We start from the raw sequence: 25776 nt of genomic DNA, 5'->3' as shown, positions 1-25776 counted from the left end.
AAGGTTCAAGAAATAAATGGTTTGCTCCGAGTAGTTGCCACGGTGACGGAAGAACGCTCAGGGAGGAGGACATAAAAGGGCCCGTTGTGGGGGTGGTCGGCAGAGAATCCGGCGTGATTGGAGGGGCAAGGAGCGTTTATAATATCGGCCCTCTTGGGGTCCCGAAGAAACAAACAGGGTCCCACAGCTGCGTGGGCAAGGAGGCGCCTCTTCCCGCCCTTTCACTCCGGTGCGTATGGGCGCCCCTGTGTTACTTTGATGCTATGTAACACCCGAATAAGTTGGGAACGTTGTTTTTTCACGTCGACCATCAACGTCTTTTTTTCCTGATGAGCCTCTATAAGCTTCCCAAAGGAAAGGCGGGGGAGATCATCATACATGGACTATTATTGTTCACTTTGTTGCTCTCATTTTGCTGGCATTTTCTTCACAGTCTTAATCTGGCGACCAGTCTGGGAGATCTGCATCGGCAAAGCTCTGCATGCCTGGTGGACAGTTCTTCCCTTAATTCAGCCTAGGCCATAACTAATGACTGTTCATCACCCATCACCCATGACTGTTAAAAGTAGTATTGTGCTTTAAATGCTTGGTGCAGATGTGGTGTAAACTGGTAGTTTTCTTATCGACAGTTTTATGTTGCTACTGATAAATTTTGAAATAGTCGTACATTTCCTTGTAGGAAAGGTTCTCCCAAGCCCTTGGTTATTTTGTCTGCCCCTTTCCCAGTTCTACACTGTTCTTTTTGAGATGGGGCAATCAATTTTATACCATGCATTAGCTGCAGCATTGGCATATATAGAAGGTCATTAAGGTATTTCAGTTTCATGTTTTAATTTCCTGGTGATCACCATCATGAAATTTACAGTTTTTCTAAGAGTGTGCAGAAGTGATTAAAACATAACAAACCTCTTCCTCCCACCCTATCCTGACCCATTTCACCTTTGGATAAACATGCACAGGATCGGGCTGCACATTGATATGCGAAGCACTCCAGTGCTGGACACGTTTTCTTGGAAATAAAGTTGCCAAATTGTGTAGAGAATACACCTGTGCAATGTAATGATACTTTTAGGCTGATTAGAATTTGCACATTTTTACTCGGAAGGAAGTGTATATAATGTAGCCTCAGAATGCTAAAATACACATTTTTTATATTTGAAAAAATTATAATCAAAGGTAATACAATTTTATGTGTCTCTTCACAGTTTGAATGAAAAAGTAACACTAGCAAGAAAACTAATGTGTGTGACAGAACAAGAAACAAAATTCTGGTAGCTTCATAAAATCCTGATACTTTGCTATCCCTCCGTGCAGTGGAGAACAATGCAGTTAATAGTTGTGATTTTCAGGCTTGAAATTTCTTCTGGGAATACCTAACTACAGCTAGAATTCCAAATTGCTGCCTCTGAGTTGGCAGCTGTAATTACTACAAATTAAGGAAGACAAATTAGAATAATTTTCCCCATGGGACCCTTTCTTACTAAGCTATATTTGGTGGAGGGGAGTGGGGCAGAAGTGTTATATTTATAAAGTAACCCTTTTGGTATCCACATGAGGAACCCTAAATAGCCCTCTAGGTTAAATCAGCTCAAGTCAATAATTGGAAAAGTTAATTTAAATGTGATCATGCTTTGGGAACAAAATAGCAAGCAAGTTTGTGGGGAAATGCGTGTTTAATATAAATGTGTTGTCGCCACTTTATTTTTTAGGATTTAGTAATTTCAAGATGCAATTTGTAACTATTAAATCATTTGTGAGCCCTTTGAAGGGATTCTTGATATTGCCATCAGCAACCCAAGAAAAAAAGAGAGACACCGTCACTTGCACATTAGATGACAAACCACGATGTATCCTTTGTTCCTATAGTTAACAATGTATGTGTAAATAAATATATAGCTTGTATCATATATATCTGTTTTACTTTTGCTTTAAAGTGTTTGGGTAATACTTATTTGGTACTTGAACCTCATTTTTTTGAGGTTTGGAGAAATCTTGAGTCATCATTTGGGTTGCCATATTTCAAAGAGTAAAATTCCTGACACCCATAAAGTTGTGGAACTTTTTTGGAGAACAAACCTACATTGTTGTAAAATAACCTACAGTTATTTTAAGCTTTTTGAGCTGTTTCCATTGCTTTTTCCATCATGTTGCCATACATCTGGGTTTTCCCTGACATTCAACAAAATTCACCTCCGACGCCATTTTTACACCCTAAAAACCAGGACATGTCAGGAATTTTCCTGATGTATGACAAACTTGGTCATCATCCCCAAACCTAGATACTTTGTCATGAAAAAAAGAAATATAATTGCATTCAGTCTTACATGATAGTTGTGTGAGTTGAAATAAGGAAATACTATTATTTGTCTTGCATCTAGTGGGGCAGCAAGCAGCATGTGGTCAAAGTCAGGCAGTCAGTTGAACACTTGTTGACTCAACATACACATAAAAAGGTAAAGGTAAAGGTACCCCTGCCCGTACGGGCCAGTCTTGACAGACTCTAGGGTTGTGCACTCATCTCACTCTATAGGCTGGGAGCCAGCACTGTCCGCAGATACTTCTGGGTCACGTGGCCAGCGTGACAAGCTGCATCTGGCGAGCCAGCGCAGCACACGGAACGCCGTTTACCTTCCCGCTGGTAAGCGGTCCTTATTTATCTACTTGCACCCGGGGGTGCTTTCAAACTGCTAGGTTGGCAAGCGCTGGGACTGAACGATGGGAGCGCACCCTGCCGCGGGGATTCGAACCACTGACCATGCGATCAGCAGGTCCTAGGCGCTGAGGTTTTACCCACAGCGCCACCCGCGTCCTGCCAACATACACATAACACATTGCTAAAAAAGTTGGGCTCTGCCGAGCAGTAGCAACATTCCTTTAGAAGACATCTGAAGGTAGCCCTGTATAGGGAAGTTTATTAATGTTTCATGTTTTGTTATGTTTTTATATATGCTGGAAGCCCCAAGAGTAGCTGGTTTGTGGGGGGGGGGGCAGATTCCCCTAAATTCCGGTGTGCCAGATCCTCCCAATAATTCCTGGATGTAGTAAAAGTCAGAATTAATCAAGATTTGATTAAATTTTGCCAAACATAGAAATCTCCTGGATTTAGCTATGCTAAGGAGCCAAGCCAGCTTTGCAGAGCTAGCTAGATGGGCCATTAGCAGAGGACACAGACCAGTCATGGACCATCAAGGAAACCATCAGAGGTCAAGACTGCCAGGCAAGGAGGAGTGGGTATTCTTTGTTGAGTGCTAGTGGGCTAGAATGAGGGTTTCAACTTTGAATGATGTAGACTGTGGGGAGGTCCTTTGAGTCAATTAGCAGCAAGAAGGAGAAGGAGGGGCAGAACTCCATGTGAGTTGGGGATAACAAGCTGGAACTAAGAATCACAGAAGGTGGCTGTCCTTTGAAAGCAATGCTGCACTTAAGGGGGAAGTCAGACCCTCATAGGATGTGAATGCCCTGCAATCGCTCCATCTAGGTCCAGGTTGTATATGTGTAATAAAATCATATATCATAAAGACACCACAGTCTCTGTTGTGCCTCAAAAGGCAATACAGACCCTAGTAAGCATGTCTGCAACCCCTGGAATTTCATACCATTCAGGAAGATCGGGGTGGTGTGTAGCAGTTTATAAAATAAATATAGCATTTAAGTGATGGCAATAGGAGGTTTAACAAAAAGGAGGAGGAAGAATTTTGCATATGCTTTGAAGGTTTTCAAAATATTCCTTAACAAATATCTGGTAGTGTACGTCATTGGCAGCATAGGGCAAGTGAACCAGAAAATTTCTCACTTAGAACTGGGTCTGAAAAGATATGACAGTAGCGAAGGAGTGAGTAAAGAAATCTTATCAGCACTTTATACAAGAAATCCCACTGTGTTTTTCTGATGCTACTTCTAAATAATAGATGCTTGGTCAAAGTATATATCTTAGCCTTTTGGATGACAAACTGAAAATCAGTTGTTGCTGCTGTTGTTTTTTTAAAGCGGAGGTGAAGTCCTAGATCAGCACTAATATAACTGTGTTGAACCAGAGAATAGGAGACATCAGGTACAATGATGCTATCGCACCAGCTAGGTCTAAATGTTGCAAGTTTTTGAATCCCCATATTTTTCATGCACATATATTTATTGACAAGATCTCCTAGTTGTCAAATATTTTATTTTACTCACATTTCTAATCCTAATTTCAAATACATTTCTTAGGTTCCTGAAGAATGTTCAGGTTTTAACTGAAACTCAGTGTTAAAAGAATTACAAGATAGTGAGGGAATTAATAATGCCTCTCTTACTGAATACAAAGAAGGTAAATTCCAGGACCTTGTAGGAAGTTAGTGCCTAACCACCCTTTTCCATTATTTTTCTCATTGAAGGTGATTGGGGAAATGGGGCTCAAGAGACGCAAGACATCCAGAAAAGTATCAAGATCAGTTAGGGCAAAAGGTATGCATTAATACTACCAAATATGAAATGGAGGCTCTAACCCCTTAAAAATGATGTTATTGTTAGAACATATTTATTCGAGTAAATTTGTATTTTGTCCTGTAGTTCAGACATGCCAAACCATGATTTGTGCTAACTGCGGTTAGAACTCTTGGCAATAAATCACCGTCCGCCAAGTTGTTGCGTGGATAAATAGGGACCTCCCATAATCTCTGCCCTAAGGAAGGATTAGAGAGGGAGATAAATATTACCATTTTGTCTTACTCTTTCTCCAAGGCACTGAGGTTGGAATACATGGCTATTTGGCTCCACACTGCCATCACCATTTTATTCTCTTTTTGTGTCCCAAAATACTGAACAACTTGGGAGTGTGAGAAGAATCTGGTTATAGAGGAAAAAATTATCAGTGAGCGTTAGCCTGAATTTGTAAAGGGTTTTTTCCCCTGATGTCCAGGGACAGACATGGATAAGATTTAGTAATAACAAAAACAGGTCATGAGATGTCATGAGTCGCAACAATTAGGTTTTGTCCCATTAAACTTTAATTAGTTTAATGTAAATGCCCAGTGCGCTTCCATCGTCACAAGTCCCACTACAGCAGAGTATTTCGCACAGCAGTTGAAGAAGGGCAGGAGAGGCAGTATCTTTTCAAAGAGGAGTCTTGGAGCATTGAGGTTTGTAACTCAAAGATAAGGTTTATTTACAAAACAAAAAACAACCCTGGCGAAGAACCACACATCTCAGCAAACACGCCCAAAAAGGGGGAGAAAGGAAGGGAAGAACAAACACACAGGAGACTATTTATACAAACTCATGTTCCTGGAAGCCTAATGACCTCCAGCTGCTCAGTGATTAGAGCGTTTCTGCTACCTTTTAACCCTTTGATAGCAACACCCCCTCTCGCTCGTAACACTGAGCTGTACCAACCTTAATTCAAATTTAAACCTGAACAGAAACATTTATGAGATTGCGGACCCAAAGCTTTCGTAAAACCGTCTGCGAGATTTTCTTGGCTTGGACAATACTTTTTTTCAATTAAACCTTGTTTTACACTTTGGCATACATTTTGATAACGGATATCCAAGTGTTTTGTGTGTGCCTTGAATTGACCTGATTTAGCTAGTTTAATACAAGGTTGGTTGTCTTCCCACACTCTGATAGGTAGGGAACATTCTCCAAACAATTCTTGTACCAGTTGCTTATAAAATTCCAGTTCTCTACATACATCTGATAATGCATTGAACTCAGATTCAGTTGAACTTAAAGCTATAAGTGACTGCTTTCTTGATCTCCAACCAATTAGTGCATTTCCAAATTTTATCGCCATTCCTGACACTGATTTTCTATCTGGTCCAGCATCTGCCCAACTGCTGTCGGCCCAACATTCAAGTTGTGTGCTGCCCTCTGCTGATAGTTTTAAGCGAAACCTTTTGGTAGTTTGGAGATACCTTAAAACTCTTTTTACTCCTTGCCAAGCATGCATTGATGGTTTTTCAGCTTGTCTACACAGCATGTTGACAGCATATGTTATATCGGGCCGAGTCCACTGTGCAATGTGGAGTAGACTGCCTATCGCTGACTGGTAAACCCCGGGATTACTGAACTCTGTCTGTTGCTCGGCTTGAGCATCCTTTATGTAACTTAGCTCCATTGGGGTTTTAACATCAGCACAGTTGTCCATTTTAAACCTTTCCAGCAACTGCTGGATCTTAGCTTCTTGGCTGAGCCAATAGTTCCCATTTTCATCTTGCTGAATTTTAACTCCTAGATAAACAGATACATTGCCTAGTGATTTTATCTGAAACCTTTCTCCAAGCTTTGTGGCAAATTGTTGTGCAAGTTTATCATCCTTTCCACTGTATAATAAATCGTCAACAAATATCAAAACTGCTTCTTGTTCACACCCCGAGCCTTTTAGATAAAGACACGCATCTGCTGCGCTCTTTCTGAACCCCATGCTCTCTAGAGCATCGTTTAAGCAGGAATTCCAATTACGGGCGGACTGTTTCAACCCATAAATGGATTTGTGTAGGCGCCAGACCTGGTTTGGCTTGTCTCTTTCAAAACCTGGTGGTGGTGTCATATAGACTTCCTCCTGTAAGTCTGCATTTAAATAAGCCACATTGACATCAAAATGAAACAGCTTATTTCCCTTCTTAGCTGAAGAGGCTAAAAGCATTCTTAATGACTCCGATCTTGAAGTTGGGGCATAGATTTGAGAATAGTGAACACCTTTGCGCTGCGAAAACCCTTTTGCAACTAGTCGGGCTTTATATTGCAACTCTTCAGTAGTTGTGGGCTTTAAACGATATACCCATCGACAACCTACAGCTTGTTGCCCTTTCGGAAGCTCTGTACTTGTAAACACACCGAGAGACTTCATTGAAGCCATCTCTTTTTCCATTGCTTCCTGCCACTTAACGGCTTCTGAGCTTGGAAGCTGTTGTACCTCCATATAGCTATCTGGCTCACACTGTGCCATATTTACGTATACACTTGTCACCTTAAACCGCTCTGGCGGCTTGCCCTTTGTGGCACGATTTGACCTGCGCAATTGTTCCTCTTGTGCCCCCTCTGACCGTTGGCTGTCAGAATCTGTCTCAGACTTTATACCTGGATGTGCCTCTAGGGATAAAGACCTCCGTTTAGATACCTCCCTTGGGCTTGGTGTTGCAGGTGACCTGCTTCGCTTTTGCTGTCTGCTAGGCCTACTGACTGGCGATGTTGGAACACCCCTAGATTTTGGCTTTTCTACCTTAGGAGAAGAACCTTGTGCCTGGTCAGAATCTGCATCTGAACCATGTGCACCATCCTCTTCTGGCTCACTACTCTCTGGACTTTCATTCTCAGCATAAATGCCTAAATCATCTCTCAAAATGTCAGGGTTAGCATGTAAGTGAGTCCATCCAGATTGCTCACAAAATTCAGCGCTCCTACTGAGGACCACTCTTGTAGTATCCCCATTTGGGTTCACGAACCTCCAAGATTTGGCGTGTGGTTCGTACCCACAAAAGATGAGTTTCCTAGCCCTTGGACCTCCCTTTTTCCTTAACGCTTTTGGGATAAGTACATAGGCTGGACATCCAAACACCCGAAAGTAATTAATTTTGGGCTTCTTCCCATATAAAGCAAAATAAGGGGTAGTGCCAATTACAGAATTATATACTCGGTTCAGAATATGAGTAGCCGCCTGCCAGGCTTCCGCCCAGTAACTTTGAGGGAGTTTAGCATCAAACAACATAGAGTTTGCCAACTCTTGCAGAACCCTATTTTTACGTTCGGCCACGCCTCCTTCTTGGGGGGAATAAGGTGTAGACAGACGATGCTTAATTCCCTTTTTCTTAAAGAAATTCTGCAACACAGACCCGGTAAATTCTGACCCTCTGTCTGTCTGAAAAGCAAGTACTCTAGTACCGAATTCAAGTTCTACTGCATGAACCCAATTTTTAACTGTTTCTGCAGTATCTGCTTTTGTTTTGAGAGGAAAAAACCATGTAACCTTTGTTTTGTCATCCGAGAGACACAGTGCATACCTCGAACCTCCCATGCTAGCAACAGGCATTGGGCCACATAGGTCCATATGCACAAGTTGGAATACTTTGTCAGATTTCCTATCTGAACTGGGATAGCTGCATCTATGAACCTTCGCCCTTTTGCATGCAGTACAATCCAAATACTTAGTACATTTGTTCATTTTGCACCCTTCTGATAATTCAGGTTGCCTTTTAACATACTGAAAATTAATATGTCCCAGACGGCGGTGCCATAAATGGACACAAGAATTATGGGTAGGCGTGTTCACACAACCAGCATGAACCTGTTCAACTTCATCTGGACTTGTCTCAAAATAATATAACCCATCTCTGCATTCCACCTGCAAAAGAGATACGTTATTCTTTGAAATAGTGCAAACCCCATTTTCAAACACAGTTTTAAACCCATTTCTATCAAGTTCTGACACAGACAAAATACACCCCTTCAATCCCTTTAGCACGTAGGCATCAATTTCTGTTTGCAAACATTTCAAGAACACTGTGCCTACGGTCTCTAAGGAACGTTTAGTTGAATCTGCCATTGTCACAACTTTAAGGGTTTGCAAATGTCTGCAATTCTGCAAACGGACACTAGATGGCGCCACCAGGTGGTGAGATGCACCACTGTCGATCAACCAGCGTAGATTGCTGCCTTGGCCACGCCCTTGCATCAACGCCATTACTGAAGCCATGTGCTGTGTGCTGTGGGAGTAGCCACGACCTCCTCCTCTTCTTCGACGTCCCCTGGAACTCCTTGTCTGGTAACTAGGGGTAACGGCCTTGGTGCTGTCTTGACCAGGTTCACGTGTGCAATTCCTAATTAAATGGGAAGGGGAACCACAGCGAAAACAGTGTCTAGCTGCAAAAGCATTTACTGTGTGCTCAAACTCAGCATCAACACTCTTAGGCACAGCATAACTCCCCTTTGAAGACAAACCTCTTTCTCTTTGCCTTTTATCCTGTTCATCTGCAAGCCGAGATGAAATGTATTCAAGGGTTAATTCAGTTGAAGGCATAGCTTCCAAAGTTAGAGCTAGAGTCTCATAGCTTTTATCAAGAGAAGACAACAATATGTATGACTGCTGCTCCATAGAGAAAGGAATGCCCAGCTGTCTTAGTTGATTAAAGGCAGACACCATTTTGGCAATATGTTCTTTCACACACGCTCCCGGTTGGAGACGTAAATCAAACAAACATCTTGTAGCATGGATCTTGGCCCCCGCAGTGTTTCTGGAATTTAACCGCTGCAGAACCGTCCAGACCTCATGCGTGTTCTTTAACTCAGAAACATAAGGCATTTGTTCTGGTCCCACTGCCAAAACTAGTAGACCTTAGGCTTTCCTGTCACGTTTCTGTGAAGCTGCTGCTGTTGCTTTGTCTTCTGCAGACGCGTCTGCAGCTGCCTGTAAAGGCGGTGCTTCAGTACAACTCCACAACTCTTTTGCTTGCAACCAAACCCTCACTCTAGCCTTCCAATCTTGCCAATTTTTCCCATGGAGTCGCGTAAACGGGACAGAAAAACTTTCCTGGGACTCTGCCATCCTCCCTGGGGCTTAGGAACGATACTCACACACCTGTAGACCGTCTCCCAGCTGCTGAGGTGGCTCCTTGAAGAATAAGACGTCTTCCAGCGAGTACAAACTGCTCAGTGCCTGTTTAAAACTTTTCTAGGCACATTGCAGGACTCAAGCTGCTTTGAAAGCTTTCGTTGTCGGCAACCGCTTCTGACTTCGCTCCAGTCCTTGCATAAATCACTCTGAACTGCACTCTTTAGCTCCTTCTTGACGTACAAACATCCATAACCTGTCCCATTAAACTTTAATTAGTTTAATGTAAATGCCCAGTGCGCTTCCATCGTCACAAGTCCCACTACAGCAGAGTATTTCGCACAGCAGTTGAAGAAGGGCAGGAGAGGCAGTATCTTTTCAAAGAGGAGTCTTGGAGCATGCGGTTTGTAACTCAAAGATAAGGTTTATTTACAAAACAAAAAACAACCCTGGCGAAGAACCACACATCTCAGCAAACACGCCCAAAAAGGGGGAGAAAGGAAGGGAAGAACAAACACACAGGAGACTATTTATACAAACTCATGTTCCTGGAAGCCTAATGACCTCCAGCTGCTCAGTGATTAGAGCGTTTCTGCTACCTTTTAACCCTTTGATAGCAACAGGTTTCCCAGAGCAGAGTTGCAGTAGAATCAGTTGAGCATCTTAGCCAGTCAAAGTACATTTAAGAAAGTAACTGTGTTCCTGGCATGGACTGAGCTTAGATATATTGGAAAATACAAAAGAAGGTGCTGAATTTAATTAGGGAAGAGGATGCTTACTGGAGGGAAGCTATTACTTGCAGAGGATAATTTATGGTCAAATCAGGGCTTTGAACTAGGCACTGGGGATTTCATTAAGCAAATACAAGCATAATACTGGTCACTGCAGGGAAATTCCCCTTTATGGTAGGCCACTTGGGGAACTTCGGTGGGAAGCTTTGGGAACCCCCCTCAATAAATGATAATTAATTCAATTTGAGTTTTCTCTGATTACTTATGTTAGTGTTATGCTCTTTGCTCAGAGCAAAACCCTAGTGAATATATTTAGTCTCAAGGCCTGTTTAGAGTTCCAGTTTAACCAAGCATTGGTTCAGCATGCTGTCCACTATACCACTCTGGCTCCTGGTCATCTGTATGGGCTCACTTCGTTCTGGGGTGGCCACAGTACCCACACAAACCACTGACAAATAACAAACCTCCCTTTGCTTGGAATCCATTTGCTACCTACTATAGTACCATTGGCCGGCTCCCTCGACTAATAAAGCGGGATGAGTGCCACAACCCCAGAGTCGGTCACAACTGGACCTAATGATCAGGGGTCCCTTTACCTTTTATAGTACCATTAAAAACTGGCACAGGCATGTGGTGGAGTGCAGTGGAAAGGGGAAAATATGCTACTTCATTTTTCTGGTGGAGCAAAAATATTTGAAACCACAACCCCAAATCCACTGCTCTTATTTAACCAATTCATGCGAAAAGGTTGTCCATTTCGTCCTAAAATGCTCTTCATATGCTAAGGGTGGCCATTTTTTTTCCTTATGCTGTAGAGAGAGACCAGAAGGTGACACAGAAGTTTGGGAAGCATGCTACAGAGAAAATAGCTCAGAAAAAGGTATGATGGCATGTGAGGGATCAGGAGTCATTGATTCCTGTGCATATTAGAAAGATTCAGAATCCTAGATGCTCAGGAAGTATGAGATGAATTGTGACACAAGTGCCTAGGAAGGTCTCATGATGAATCAGATAGTTGGTCTTTTTAATCCATTATACACTCCTATAATAATTGTTTCATTTATATAACACTAGTCGATAGTATTTGTACAGTACAGTGCTTTTGAATGTTCAAAGGTTTTTCCCCACATCCTTTTACTCGCCACAGTCCTGAAAACAAGCTAAGATATTATTAGTACCTAATTCTAGAGGGAGAGCTAAGGCTGAATATGGCACTAGGTTTGTTAATAGTTAACCATTGCTGTGTATGAAGGTGATTTTTGTCAGGACTCTGGTGAGTCCCAGAAACTCTGGAATGTCAACAGACTGTCCTTAGAGTGCTCACTGGGTTGAATTGTGGGCTGAGTGTCTTCTTGATTTCTCATGTATTAATTGTTTTTTTAACCCCTAGATGGTAACAGAAAAGGATAAACTTGTGGAATTATATCAATACCCAGGATACTGTAAGGAGAAACCTACACCATTGCCAAATGGAATAGAGCTGAGTGAAATTTTGGAGAAGGTGATTCGTGCCCAGGGTAAAACACCAGTTGGTAAGGTACGCTGCATATCTCAAACATTCAGAAGTTGATAGCAGGCTGGATGAGGGAGACAGTAGGGGTGAATTGATAATGTAGGGCCATACATACTTTTTTGATGTGTATTTATGCGGCGCAAGATAGTATAGCTGGGGCAGTGTCAGCACCAGGCACCTTCAGGCAGTTGCTAGGGCCACAGCATCCTGGCAGGGGTCACATCTGATGACTTCCCTCGCCCTCCCGTTTGTTGGTTTTCCTGGTCTATCACTCTGAACAGCCCCAGGTGGCTCAACCTAGCATCACCCTTGCGGCATTGTAGGCAGTTAAAACAGTGGTTAGCCCCAGTTGCTTATCCGCTTGGAAAGCTGCGACTGCGGCTTGGTAAGTTAGGGCCCACTGACAGAGGACAGAGCTCACTAAAGGACATGTTAACCAGGGCTCTCTTAAACCTGGAGTTGACCAAAGTGTATAATCTGGTACAGGAGTTATGATCTTGCTATAATAGCCATGGTTAATTGGCCTGAGAATGAGCATTGTGCCTGCCTGCTTCCTTCCTTCCTTCCATTATTCATTCTCTCTCAAGGCACAGTTGAAACATCCAGTGTTTCTTATACCACATTTCCCCATTATATCTCAACTGGAAAACTCTGGTTAATCTTGGACAACAAACCAGGATGTGAAATCAAGTTCTGAAACTTCTAGACCAGAGCTTTCCAAACTGTGAGTCGTGACACATTTGTGTGTCGACTGCAGTGTGTTGGTGTGTCACGCGAACACTTCCTGCACCCCTCCCAGGGCTGGAGAGGGGTTAGTTTAACCTCTGGTTTGCTAGTAAAACTGAATTACTGTGTCATGAAATGATGCATGTCCCAAAAGTGTGTCACCAACATGAAAAGTTTGGAAAGCTCTGTTCTAGACCATCAGGAGCATTGCTAGGCCTTTGAAAGACTTGGGGCACAGCCAATCACACATATTTGCATAAAATTTGCATGTACTGATACTCATTATGGATTCATATTTGAGCTGACCTTCAGCAGGAAAGCCACCCTGTAAGCAAAGTAACAATTTTTAAAAGGGGGGGGGGGGGGAGAAGATACAGGAGAGCCAGAATCCAGTGCAAAAAATCAAAGGTTCAGGCCAGACCCTTACAGTGCTCCTTAGACCATAGAGTCTTTTGGCAATTTAAAGATTAACAGATTTCTTATGGCATAAGCTTTCATGGACTGGAATTCAGTTCATCAGATGCATGAAATTTAATCCTAAATTGTCAGGCACACACACACCATGTGGGTTTTCCAGACAGGAGTTAAATAATGTAAATGGGTCATTGAGATGTTGCAAACAGATTGTTGGCAACAGGTTTTTTTTTTGGGGGGGGGGAAACTTACGGGATTTTCTATAGAAAGTGTAAATTTGGATTAAATTGGGAACGGGTAGATCTGCCTTTTGATGATTATGACATTTTGGGGCATTACAAAAAAAAAAACTTGCAAGGATGAAGAGTGAAGAGCACTCATCCCATAATAAACACTAGTCTGGATGTACCAATAGTATGGAGCAGAGACTGAAGAGGAGTGAGGTCAGAGGAAATGAAAATGGAAATGTAAAAGTAAGCAACAGTAATAATTACACAAAAGCAAAAGAGTTACAATTAACAAGGCCATGGTGATACATTTATTGTTCAGCTAATTAACACATGCAGTATGATCAGAATCCATAATCTTGATTTAAGACCATTATATTCCTGTTTAATTTCTTTAAAGACACGCTGGGCTTCAAAGATGCTGCAAAAGTTTCTCGATGCGCCATGTATCCAAGCTATTTTGCTGGACAGTTTCTGGTGGCAGTTTCTGCACTTGTATCATGTAAGAATAAAGGCTGAATATTGGGGGCTTGGAAGATCTTTTCCTCCGGATTTTTTGTTTCTGATTTGCAGCTGCTCAGTTTATTTAGAGACAGTGCATTCCTCTTTTAATGCTAGTCCCAGTGCCAGCCTGGCAACTGCAAATGAAGATTCCATATTTTTTTTTATTGCATTGCAGAGGCACAAAAAACCTGTAACTTCTGCTTTGGACCTGCTTGCTAGCCTCACTTTCAGTGCCACATAGGGATGACCTGCCCTTTAAGTCATTAAATAAGCACTGACTGCATCATCTTTCAGGGACGCTTTAGACATCCTCTTTAATTATTGTGCATTCTTGATGTTTTGTGTCGGGACAGTTATACACAGTCCTGCTTTCAATGAAGTTTGTGCCTGGATAAGTTTCAGGGTAGACATACTGTTTGCAGTCAGTGCATATCTCATAATTTCCTGCTGAAATCCTGAAACTTTTCTAGTCTGTTTGTTTTTGTTTGTTTGTTTTTGGTCCTGCTTTTGTTGCACTTCAGTGCAAGAACGCCCTTCAAGATGGCCATCACGCAATAACGTTGGAGATGCATTGGCAAACAGCTAATAAAGCAGACTGGTGTGTGGATGATCCAGTATAAATCCATCACTAATGCACAAATGCTTTGAATCAATGGCATTTTGCAGAATACACCCACCTACCCACCCACACAAACCAGTCTGGAGGGACCCTTATATTTAGACAACTGCCACATAGCATCCTTCGATCCAACGCCTGTCCTGCTTTTCTTCATTATGTAGCCATTTCTTTCTTTTAAGTTATTTATCATTTTTTATAATAGTATTATTTATAATCACAGGAATTCACAAAGCAGCCAACAAATAAAAATTAAAAAATCACAACGAAACCTTTAAAACATTAGCAAAGGAAACAGTTTAACACAGAAACCAGTATGATAGCATTATCAAATCATGATAAAACTAATGCTTTTAGAGTTGATGTTGCACTTACTATCAGAGATACCTGGGTCTCAGCCAAGTTAACACTATATGTCTGCAGTAGCCCTTAGTATTGTGCCTAATATCAAATCAGAAGCCTATTCACTACTGTGAACTCCAGCTAATGGTCTGGCAGCTGTATTTTGAACCAGGTGAAGTTTCTGTATGCTTTTCAAAGGCAGTCTCATGTATAAGTAGCTTTCATTTCACTATGTGTAGGTTTGCAGTTTATCCTACCTTTCTGAAGCCTCATTGCAAACGCCTCACCTTGATTTCTCTCCCAATAGCCGAATCAAGAGATTCAGGGGCGTTTGTTCGAACGCATTTCAGAAAATTATTCTCGCGTTCTGTTGGGCTGTCACAAGGTTGCCAGTCAGGAACTCATCCTTACAGTAAGTATGAAAAAAAAAATCCATAAAGAGATAGCTGGTTTCAAGCAGTTAAACTCCCATTTGTGCCAATGAGAGTTATTTTCCGAATACTAATTTTCACCCTGATATTGCTTACTGTTATGGTGCTGGGAAGGCTTAACTTTCCCCTATCCTTGTACAGTGGTACCTCGGGTTACAAACACCTCAGGTTACAAACACTTCAGGTTACAAACTCCGCTAACCTGGAAGTAGTACCTTGGGTTAAGAACCTTGCCCCAGGATGAGAACAGAAATTGTGCTCCTGCGGTGTGGCGGCAGCAGGAGACCCCATTAGTTTAAGTGGTACCTCAGGTTAAGAACGCTTTCAGGTTAAGAACAGACCTCTGGAACGCATTAAGTTCGTAACCAGAGGTACCACTGTACTGTGGTGACAGTGACAACCACTCACCTGACCTGGTATTTAGTATTTCAAAACCCACAGCATGATTGTGGATCACATCATTAACTTAACATGTTAACAGTTAACAGTTGCAGTTAACCAATTTATTTGAGCTCTGATTTCCCCTGCCTTGGTTTTAGCTTTTCCCTTCACTGCTGAGTCAAGCTGTGTACACCTGCTTCTGCTACTGTTTCTCAAGGTCCTGGTTCAATACACATGAATTCAAGGCCGGGCTCTGTGATATATTCTCCGAGTGGCTGCGAGGTGAGATGGCCTGTTCTCCTTGCTTATGAAGGGAGCTGTATAGACTTTGATTGGAGATCCATGTTTCACACAATGCAGTGATGTTTATGGCAGTGCTTTTTTCTGGGGGGACACAGGGGTACGCATACCCCTAAACGTTTTGGGAATCTTTGTACTTTTGTCCATTTACTGTATTTATTTCCCCCCGATTTGAACTATAAAATGGCAAATTAAATTATTTGAGTATATGGATCTGGCAAAAATGACGCAGAACATTAGACAGCAAAAAGGTTCAAGGTTTATTGACAATTGGTCTAAATTCATAACATATATGGAAACAAATTCTAGAGATATAAAAATCACAGTAGGTTTAATATAACCCTTGCGATGTGTTTACGCTAAAAAATGAAAAACTGCAGAATGGATTTAATATTCACATAACCTAAAACCGAGATGGAGGGAAGTCAAATGTTATTTATTGTTAATTAATGTTTGTTTTTTGGTTGGTTTAGGTGTTTTGATTTGGTTGATGTTTTCTTTTCTTTTCTTTTTCTTTTCTTGGTATGTGTTGGCTATTTTTCTTTTTCTTTCTTTGCTGTTGTTTGGTTATGGAAAATGAATAAAAATAAGTTTTTTTAAAAAAAGAAATGTGTCTCATCTTGACATTTTTGAGCTATCCTTAGGCTTCTTTCTCTTACCCTACAGTCGAATCCAAATAATCACTTGACTAGTTATAAGTTCCAGAGAAGAGCCATGTTAGTTTGCTGTAACAAAAGCACCTAGCAGTCCTGTAGTACCTTAAAAGAATTAACACATTTATTAAGGAATATACTTTTATGGATAAGGATGCAGTTCATCAGATGATCAAAGTTTATGCCACAATGAACCAGTTAGTCTTTAAGGTGCTATAAAACTCTGTGTTGTTTAAGATACTTATATGTGCCCAAGGGGGGATTTGCAGTTGTATTTGTTAAACAGCCGTTCTCCGTGCCACTTTGGAAATGGTTTTGGAAAGTGAGGCATCTTTCAGAAGCAGTTTGCAATATGGCATGAAGGCATTAAAAAGTGAAGAACCCATTGGGCATGCTTCAGTCCTTGGGTGGAGGCTGTCTTTTTCCAACATAAAACATAATCATACATAGTAAAGGTAAAGGGACCCCTGACTTAGGTCCAGTCATGATCGACTCTGGGGTTGCGGCACTCATCTTGCTTTATTGGCCAAGGGAGCCGGCGTACAGCTTCCAGGTCATGTGGCCAGCATGACTAAGCCGCTTCTGGTGAACCAGAGCAGCGCATGGAAACGCCGTTTACCTTCCCGCCTATTTATCTACTTGCACTTTGACGTGCTTTCAAACTGCTAGGTTGGCAGGAGCAGGGACCAAGCAACGGGAGCTCAACCTGTTGCGGGGATTCGAACCGTCAACCTAATGATCAGCAAGTCCTAGGCTCTGTGGTTTAACCCACAGCGCCACCCGTGTCCCAGTCATACATAACACTGTCCAATAAGTTACGATTTACTGTGTATAGATGATAATAACGAGTGCATTCTTTTGCTTCTCACTATCTGTCCTCCCCCTCGCCCCATATAGGTAGCTTGAATGCACCAGGGAGTTATACTAAATGGGATTATTCCCAGTTGGAGCCAGAGCGATCCAGAAGAGAAGATTTGCTGTCTGGAAAAGGAAAATTAGGGACTGGTAAGTCAAGATTAGCAAAACTTTTAATTTCAGTTTCTCATTTTTCAGATATTAAGTTTAGTTCTTTGCAAATCCACATCAGTTTGCAATTTTTTTAAAAAAATCGCATGAAAAGTCACCAGAATGTATGTCGCTTTCTCCTAATAGTTACATTTTTGTATGCAATTTTATTTAGTTAGTTTCAACTTTCTGTTTAAGGATGCTTTAAAAATGGGCATTTTGGGTGGGGGGGAAGGGTGCCTTTTGGTTGCTTGTTTTTTAATGTATTGACAATTGGGAGAAATTGATAAGTGATGTAGAATTACTGGAAGCTGTAAGAAAGACTTGTAACAATGCCCAGTGTGCCTCTTAATATTTGGCGTCTTTTACAGATGTTGCTGGTATGTGTTTCGTTGTTGTTGTTGTTGATGATGATGATGATATCCTGCTATTTCTCCAAGGAATTCAAGGCAGCACACAGGGTTTTTCTGCTCCCTCTTATTTTCTCACATCAATCCTGTGAACTAGGTTCGGCAGAGAAGCAGTCAATGGTCCAAAGTTTTTCTTATGCCTGAGTGAAGATTTGACTCTGGGTCATCCTAGTCCAACACGCTAAGCCAGTGGTAGGGAATGTCTGGCTTATGGTCCTAATTAGGAAGTGCCTGCCAATTTGGGAACTTCCTTTCTCTAGTTGGGAAAAACGGGTTGGATTCAAAATGGAGCATTTGCAAAGGATAAAATTCTGCAGTTTCATACTTGGAGAAGGCAGTTTGAATGCATATATTTGCACATGTATGCAATCCTATTGTGCATTTCCAATCTCTTAACCATTTCTGCACCAGCACAGATTGTGGTGCCATGGACTCACTATAGTGGGTAAGCGTAGTTTTGTAAAGAATCTTTCTTGGGTTTTTTCTGTTGGAGGCAGCATTTGCAAATTGCTTTTAAGAGGATTTCCCTCTCCTTAAGGTTCATTATTGTGGGTTGTATTCCGGTACTGGGCAAGCAGAATACCACTTGCACAGTGGGAATTTTGTTTCACCTGTGCATTCTGCAGATCTCCTTTGGAGGGTCTCACAATGTTCGGGAGCTGATTTTGAGCAGGGCGGGCTGGAGGGCACAGGAGAAAAAGTTCCATTGTGTGCATGTGACTCTGCTACTTGAGTAGAGCTGTAGTATTGGATACAGCCCTGTGTAATCAACATGTCAGGAGGTCTGATATAGTATATTTGTGGTGTAGGAGGAGATTCAGTTCCAGGTACTATAGATCAGAGGACTGTCTTTCATAGGAGCTGACATCCAGCTGTGAAGGGAGCACTGCCTTTATCCACTTCCCTATTTTGATGGGATTTACCCCCTTGAATCAGTGTTCATGATTGTTCAGCTCGTAGCTGGCTAGTTTAGAACCATTTGGGGTCAGCTTCCATATGAGCCTCATAACTGATGGTCTAGGAAGGAAGATGGCTGTGTACTGGCTGGGGTAGAGGAAGAATCCTCATCATTTCAGTAGGATTCTGAGAAATCCCCCAAAGAATCAAACTGCATATGCAAGAAGTATAAAGTGTGCATTGTGGTAAGTGTGTTCTGTGTCCCAGGCAGAGAGAGAAATTCCCTATTCACCCAATCATAGGTAATAAGGAAATAATTTATAATAAGCAACTTTGATTTCCACAGGCTGTGATATTTCCTTTAGCAACTATGCGTTACCTGGTACTACACGGAAGCACCCATTGACACTCCGAAAGGTAATAGGTTATTTCATTTGCAAGCATCAGTATAGGGGCTGTTAATATGGGCAAAGTGTTCTAAAGATAGACGAAAGATTATACCAGAGCAGGTGGAGAATCAACTCATAGAATCATATTGTACAGTTGGAAGTGACTACAAGGATCACCTAGTCCAACAGGAATCTTGCCCTACTTGGAGCTTGAACCCACGACCTTGAGATTAAGAGTCTGGTGCTCCTATCGATCGAGGCATTTGCTCATATGACTTAAAGTCTATAAGCCCCATGGTACAATGATTTTAAGAAAATAGTACCAGTAACTCTTCTCAATGCTGTATTGCATTTGGTAAATAAGAGTGAGCACTGATCTATTAAAAAGAAATGAAAAATGCTACCTGAATAATGTCCCAATATTTAAAGTCCTTTCCTCCTTTTTAAAATCTCCAAACCTACTCCTCCCCACCCAAATTTAATATGTAAAAACATAAATGTGGTATGAATTTTTTCTTCATCTCTTGTGATCTAGAAGCATACAGCCATTAAAAAAGTCAAGAAGTCTGTCTCCAGGAAAAAAATTCAAAAGCAGTTTCCTTTGGAAGGTAATACAGTGAAAAATTTGATAAATGTATGCAAGATCTGTTGTAAACATTAGAGTCCTCCATTGCGCTAACAGCATTGATGTGGCATGCTTTTTCCAAGTGAGTGTATGGAAGCGTGTGTTGTCATGACTCATAAGTAAGAGATGTAGATGAATTACAGTGGTACCTCAGGTTACATATGCTTCAGGTTACAGACTCGGCGAGAAGCCAAGTTACAGAGAACCAGGCAGGGGGCCTTCTCGGTAGTGGCACCCGCCCTGTGGAACGCCCTCCCACCAGATGTCAAAGAGAAAAACAACTACAGTGGTACCTTGGGTTAAGAACTTAATTCGTTCTGGAGGTCCGTTCTTAACCTGAAACTGTTCTTAACCTGAGGTACCACTTTAGCTGATGGGGCCTCCCACTGCTACTGCACCGCCGCTGCGCAATTTCTATTCTCATCCTGAAGCAAAGTTCTTAACCCGAGGTACTATTTCTGGGTTAGCGGAGTCTGTAACCTGAAGTGACTGTAACCCAAGGTACCACTGTACCAGACTTTTAGAAGACATCTGAAGGCAGCCCTGTTTAGGGAAGTTTTTAATGTTTAATAGGTTATTGTATTTTAATATTCTGGTGGAAGCTGCCCAGAGTGGCTGGGGAAACCCAGCCAGATGGGCGGAGTATAAATTATTATTATTATTATTATTATTATTATTATTATTATTATTATTAATCTCTCCTTTGGATAAAGCATGGAATGTTCTCTCATTTCTTCATATATTATGTGTATGGGCTCCCAGTAAAACGAGGCTGCATTTTAAGCTGTATTTTAATCAGCCAGGGAGGGCGGGGGTATAAATAAAAAGTTGTTGTTGTTAGTCATTCTTTTTAAATTAAGAGACAGCTTACATAACAACTGAGAAGCTTTTTCTCCCTCCCCCAACCCCTAGAAAAAATGAGTCTATATTTTCACTCTTTGAGGACTACAGAGGATGATGAGCAGCATTCATCACAGAAGCATCAACGCTCATCAAAAAAGAAACTGAAGATTGCTTTGCTTCCTCGAGAGGTAATGTAATTCATGTAGAGGAGACATTTTAAAATAGCACAATTACTTGAGGATAAGATAGTAACATATCCCTACTGCTTATACAGATGTCCTTTGAATTCAATACAGAAAAGAAAGTTTATTCAGCTAGGATAATAATAATAATAATTTTATTTATACCCTGCCATCCCCGGTCAGGACCTGGCTCAGGGTGGCTAACATCAGAATATATAATACATTAAAAACATAGAATCAAACAATCAATTAAAATACAACTTAGAATCAAGCTAAGGTCAGAATAAAATCAGATGGCAACCCACAAATTATAACTATAAGGGTTGGGAACATTAAGTGCTTGCTAGGCCCAGCTATTTGTGCTGGCCTTACTGGGTGGGACATTGGGAACAGTTTCGGAGACCACTTACATGCAGGGTCTTATAAAAGGATCTTATAGAAGTAGAGGGGGTCAGACTGGGCCCTGACCAAAGGCATGGCGGAATAGTTCCATCTTACAGGCCCTTCGGAAAGATGTCAGATCCTGCAGATATTTCAAATCTTTCCCTTTGGTTTTTGTTGTGAAAATTGGATGCAACAATTCAAGGTTTCTGACGTGAAATGCAACATAAACGTAAAATTTTACTGCTTTTGATTTGTTACTTCCCCTGATAGGTTAAAAGAACAAATGCATCAAAGTATACTGAATTCTGTTGCGCATAAAGTGAAATAGAATGAATAGCTGCCAGCTATTACCAAATGTTGAATACTACATGCCTTTTGCCATCAAACGTTAGCTGCTGCTGCAAAATTATTGGGTGTCAAATTCTTGGATTCAAAATGATTGAATATCAAATGGTAGCTGAGGAATGTTTGGAGAATGTTCTCCATCAAAATTCAGGAAGACTTTGAGAAGCTATTTTTTATATTTTTATATTTGAGAAGCTAACAAAGTGTTAGCAATGGTTGTTGCGGATAGTTTGAATATTATCAAAGTTCTGTTAGCATTTACTCTGGATGGAAACAATTACAGTTGTAAGATGCTACTACATCCACAAATCTGAGTGTAATAGAAGTAACCACTGTCCTCATTTATCTTCTAGTCACATCCAGCCAGTTCTGGTCCTGAGTACACCTGGCACCACTTGAATATTCATGGTCACTGCCCACTAATTCAGCACTTTCTTCAGAAGCGGAATGCTGTATCAAAGGCAGGATGTGACATATTTTTAAGCAGGAGGGCAATTTGCAAGCCAATACCATATCCTTATGAACTGTTCAAGGGAAATGAGGATGGGAAATTCTTTTATATAGCTACATTTTTGTTCATGATTCACCAATTCAGAATTACTTATGAACAGTGCATTATACAGTATGTTGATCAGTTCATAGCTTATATTTAGGACAATAGAGCATTAGGGTTGTTGTTGTTTTAAAAAATGTCCACACTTAACAATTCAAACTAAGCCACATCAAAGAGTCCCAGGTATCAAGGGGTGTAAATATACAAAGTAATTTTTGACAATGTTCTGGGAACCATGCAGTTCCTCTGAACCTCCGTCAGGAATTCTTGAGTGAGATGATCATGAAGGAAGACAAACTTGAATAGCAGTTTGCTCATTGTTCCTGATCTTTCTGTGAAATAATGCAGAACAGTAGCGAAGTACTGGATGTGCTCTCAGTATCTGATGGTCAAAACAAAAAAAATTCCTTCCAGTAGCACCTTAAAGACCAACTAAGTTAGTTCTTGGTATGAGCTTTCGTGTGCATGCACAATTCTTCAGTCTACTTTAGACCCATATTTAAAGATAATGGCCCCTATCCAGCACAGTTATGCATGCTTAAGCCCATTTATTTCAATATATTTACATCTGTGTATTTGAAATATTTATACCCTGCCTACTAACCAAAGTCCTTGGGAGAGTGTACAATATTGTTAAAATGCTGTACAAAAAAAATTTGGATATTAGAGTTCCACTCACGGGGCAGGGCTTTCTCACCCTGGCTGATTTTGATATCTACTTAGTTCCTTGGCTCCTGGTGGTAGATGCAAGAATTACAGGTGAGGCAAAGGCCTCCCTCACCTTCCAGTCTTTGGATGCCCCAAAGCGGATGAATTTCTGCATCGCACAACAGGTCTTGGAGGAAATAACCCTGGCCTGTAAATGGCTGCTTAAGTAGCCAGATGTTAAGGGTCCTTTGCAGATTGGTGCTTCCTCCCCCAAGCTGCTACTGATGTCCATCTCAACTGGTGTAACAGATTTCTGAAAAATAGTTTTGCATTATCCATAGAGTTGCCATTGACTGAGTTTTATTCTCAGATAATTACAGAATATGCTTCCCCTCACACACCCCGCCCCCCCCCAAAGCTCAGTACATGTTCTCTTTGGTATGCTTGAGGGAAGCAATTGGATTAAAATTTTCCTTTACTTCTGAAATCACGGATTCTGCCCAGACATATGCAGAAGTGATCAAGCAAAGTTTTCAGAGCCTCCGCCAGAGGCACAAAGATTTCATGAAGACTTATCGGAGACACCGGAGAGAAACGAGGAAATTTGATCAACTGAGCAAGTATAACCTGTTGGTTTTCAGGTATTTAAAGAGCTTGTTAAGTACAGCTTTATACATTACAATCTCAACATGAAGAAGACTGGACTGTCTAAGGGCCTTTCCACGATCAGCTGTATGCATAGCCAATGCATGGTTGCTGTTTGCTAACACTAAGAACTGTCATGACAGTTCAGATAGCTTAGAATTGTAGCATTGGAAGGGACCCGAAGGGTCTTCTAGTCCAACTCCCTGCAATGCAGAAATCTCAGCTAAATTATCCATGATAGATGGCCATTAAACCTCTGCTTAAAAACCTCCAGTTAAGGATAGTCCACTGCTTCCTGAGGGAGATCATTCCAATGTTGAACAGCTCTTATTGTCAGAAAGTTCTTCTTGCTGTTTAATCAGAAACTCCTTTCTTGTTTTAGCCATCCTTGTATTTTTGCTGTGTTGCCTTATACTGTAGTGTACAGTTAAACTTGTGCATTTATTGTACCAGTCCACATACTGCCTCTCAGTTTTGTACTTCTATTGCATGGACTTGTCATTTTCCCAGCATTTAAAATTAAATGTTTTACTTGTGATAATCCCTCGTGAGCAGAACAACTCTCCCTGCACATGTCTGCACAATTGCATTAACTTTTTTAAAAAACTTTTTTAAAAAACTGAAGTCGTGTGCTTTCCCTGTTTATGATGGAGGGCTCATTTAGGCATATTTAAGGATAAACTTCAGCAAGACTATGTCCCTCTCAACGTGGTTGTCTGTCCTTGTGTTTTATTCATGATGTGCAGATGGCCTTATAAAAAATGAGTAATCAGAGTGTGGCTATTTCACAGTAAATGAACATTGTGAAAGTAACCCTAATTTTCTGCAATGACCGCTCCCCGCTTATAACGGGGGGCACCCTTTGCGTGGACGCGCACAGCCCTAGATCTGGAGCGGCCCCATCAGCATAGGCTTGGCTTTGCCTTCCCTCAGGTGGGATACCTGGAGGTCTCCGCCTACCTCAGTCAGTTGTCCAATCCCACCTGGGGGAAGCCTTGCCAAGGAGACCAGGCCAGGTAGGGGAGGGATTACCTGCCCATACAATAGAGGGAGGATCTTACCTGGGAATCCTCACTTGGCTCCAGAGGTTTCTCTTCACCTTCCTTAAATTTAATGGCTTTTTCTTTAAATTAATTTCAAGCATAATTAATTACACTTTTTCCTTGTCACCATAGGCAAGAGATGCTGGAAGAGATGAAAAAGCAGGCCCAAAAGCAGAAAGAGTTGTTTTCTTGCGCAGAGGGACTGAGTTCTTCGGACAAGTTTATATGCCGCACCCCAAAAGTCACGTTCAACTAACTGACTTGTTAACTTACATGTGGCCCTAGCAATAAATTTAGTTTTCTCTTTTTGAAATGAATGAGACTTAAGTTCAAATTGAATCTATTTGAGAGAAGCTCTTCTATAAACATTGTTACTATCTGCTTTATAAAAAGAATGTTTAAAGGAAATTAACCTAGATTTGGTGCAAAGAGATGTACAAAAGCATTTCTGATTAGAAGCAATTGTGTATTACTGCATTACAGGAGTAAGGTGAGTACTGGTTGAGAGGGAGTTTCCTTCATTAATTCAGGCATGTCATTTATGTTGAATTATTTTAAGAGGGGGTCCTCATTTTTATACCACTGTTTGCCCGTGTCCATTTCAATAATATATTGACTATGAATGGGACTTAAAAGCAGGGCTCAGATATATCCTAGGCTAGACAGACTAAGTATAAAGCAGGGGTGTGGATTTTGGGACTCTCCATATTTTGCTAGATTACAACTGTCATAATCTCTGATCCATCATCCCACACCAGCTGGGGTTTATGGAAACTGGAATCCAGCAACCTCTGAAGAATCACAGGTTACCCATGCCTGGTTTAGAGGCACCTGGAAGCTGTCTTTAGAAATTTTATTTTTGCTGCCTAGATCCCTATACATCTTCTAGATCTTAGCATACTTACTTGGAAAGCTATATTTAAGCATATGTGTTTTCTCTTCACCTTGTTTTCTGTTTTCATGAAAATAAAATTGTAATATTTACCTTTAAGGGGCAGCATTTTGAAATGTTAAAAATCCCAACCTACATTGCTTTTGAAAATCTACCATTATGTGCTGAAATAATGGCTTTTTGCAATATCCATATATTTAACACAAATCGGTCATTTACATTATTTCAACAGTGCATTACAACTGTCAGTATGTATTTCATGCAGTTATTCTGAACACAATGCAGAGAAACACTAATTTAGTACACTTCGAAGGTCTGAACTTGTGTTTGACAATATTTGTTTAAAATCAGAATTGACTACCTTTTTCAATTATTTCAAAGGCTCCTTAATCAGTGCTGTGACACAAGGCAGTATGATCTTTCTCTACTTCACATCTTACCCTGCAGCCCAGTGAACTGAATGTGCTGGTCTTCAGTGTTGGTGGTCTCAGGGATGCAGCATTTAGTATTTTATGCCCATAAAAGTACTGTGATAAATCTATGGAGTACCTGTG

At 41.2% G+C, this 25776-nt stretch overlaps 1 protein-coding gene across 2 annotated transcripts; it reads left to right on the top strand.

The window, feature by feature from the left end:
- The first annotated feature begins 76 nt into the window (after positions 1 to 76).
- On the top strand, positions 77 to 24647 carry FAM227A (family with sequence similarity 227 member A). Of its 2 annotated transcripts, XM_083701155.1 has the most exons (17): positions 107 to 229; positions 1206 to 1271; positions 1710 to 1847; positions 3747 to 3832; positions 4374 to 4443; positions 11070 to 11134; positions 11645 to 11791; positions 13535 to 13636; positions 14904 to 15008; positions 15567 to 15690; positions 17259 to 17366; positions 19020 to 19090; positions 19598 to 19670; positions 20600 to 20718; positions 21795 to 21952; positions 23134 to 23283; positions 24463 to 24647. In XM_083701155.1, the coding sequence occupies exons 3-17, from the start codon at positions 1727 to 1729 to the stop codon at positions 24584 to 24586; spliced, it is 1623 nt and encodes a 540-aa protein (XP_083557281.1). In that variant the 5' UTR covers positions 107 to 229; positions 1206 to 1271; positions 1710 to 1726; the 3' UTR covers positions 24587 to 24647. The 2 variants fall into 2 exon arrangements, with proteins under 2 accessions (XP_083557280.1, XP_083557281.1); XM_083701154.1 differs by lacking the exon at positions 1206 to 1271 and having other exon boundaries at positions 77 to 229.
- Positions 24648 to 25776: the final 1129 nt, after the last annotated feature.

Source organism: Podarcis gaigeae (genome assembly GCF_964106915.1).
Source record: "Podarcis gaigeae genome assembly, chromosome: 10".
NCBI lineage: Eukaryota > Metazoa > Chordata > Lepidosauria > Squamata > Lacertidae > Podarcis > Podarcis gaigeae.
The sequence above is the reverse complement of the archived record's forward strand: the minus strand, read 5'-3'. Positions and strand labels throughout refer to the sequence as shown.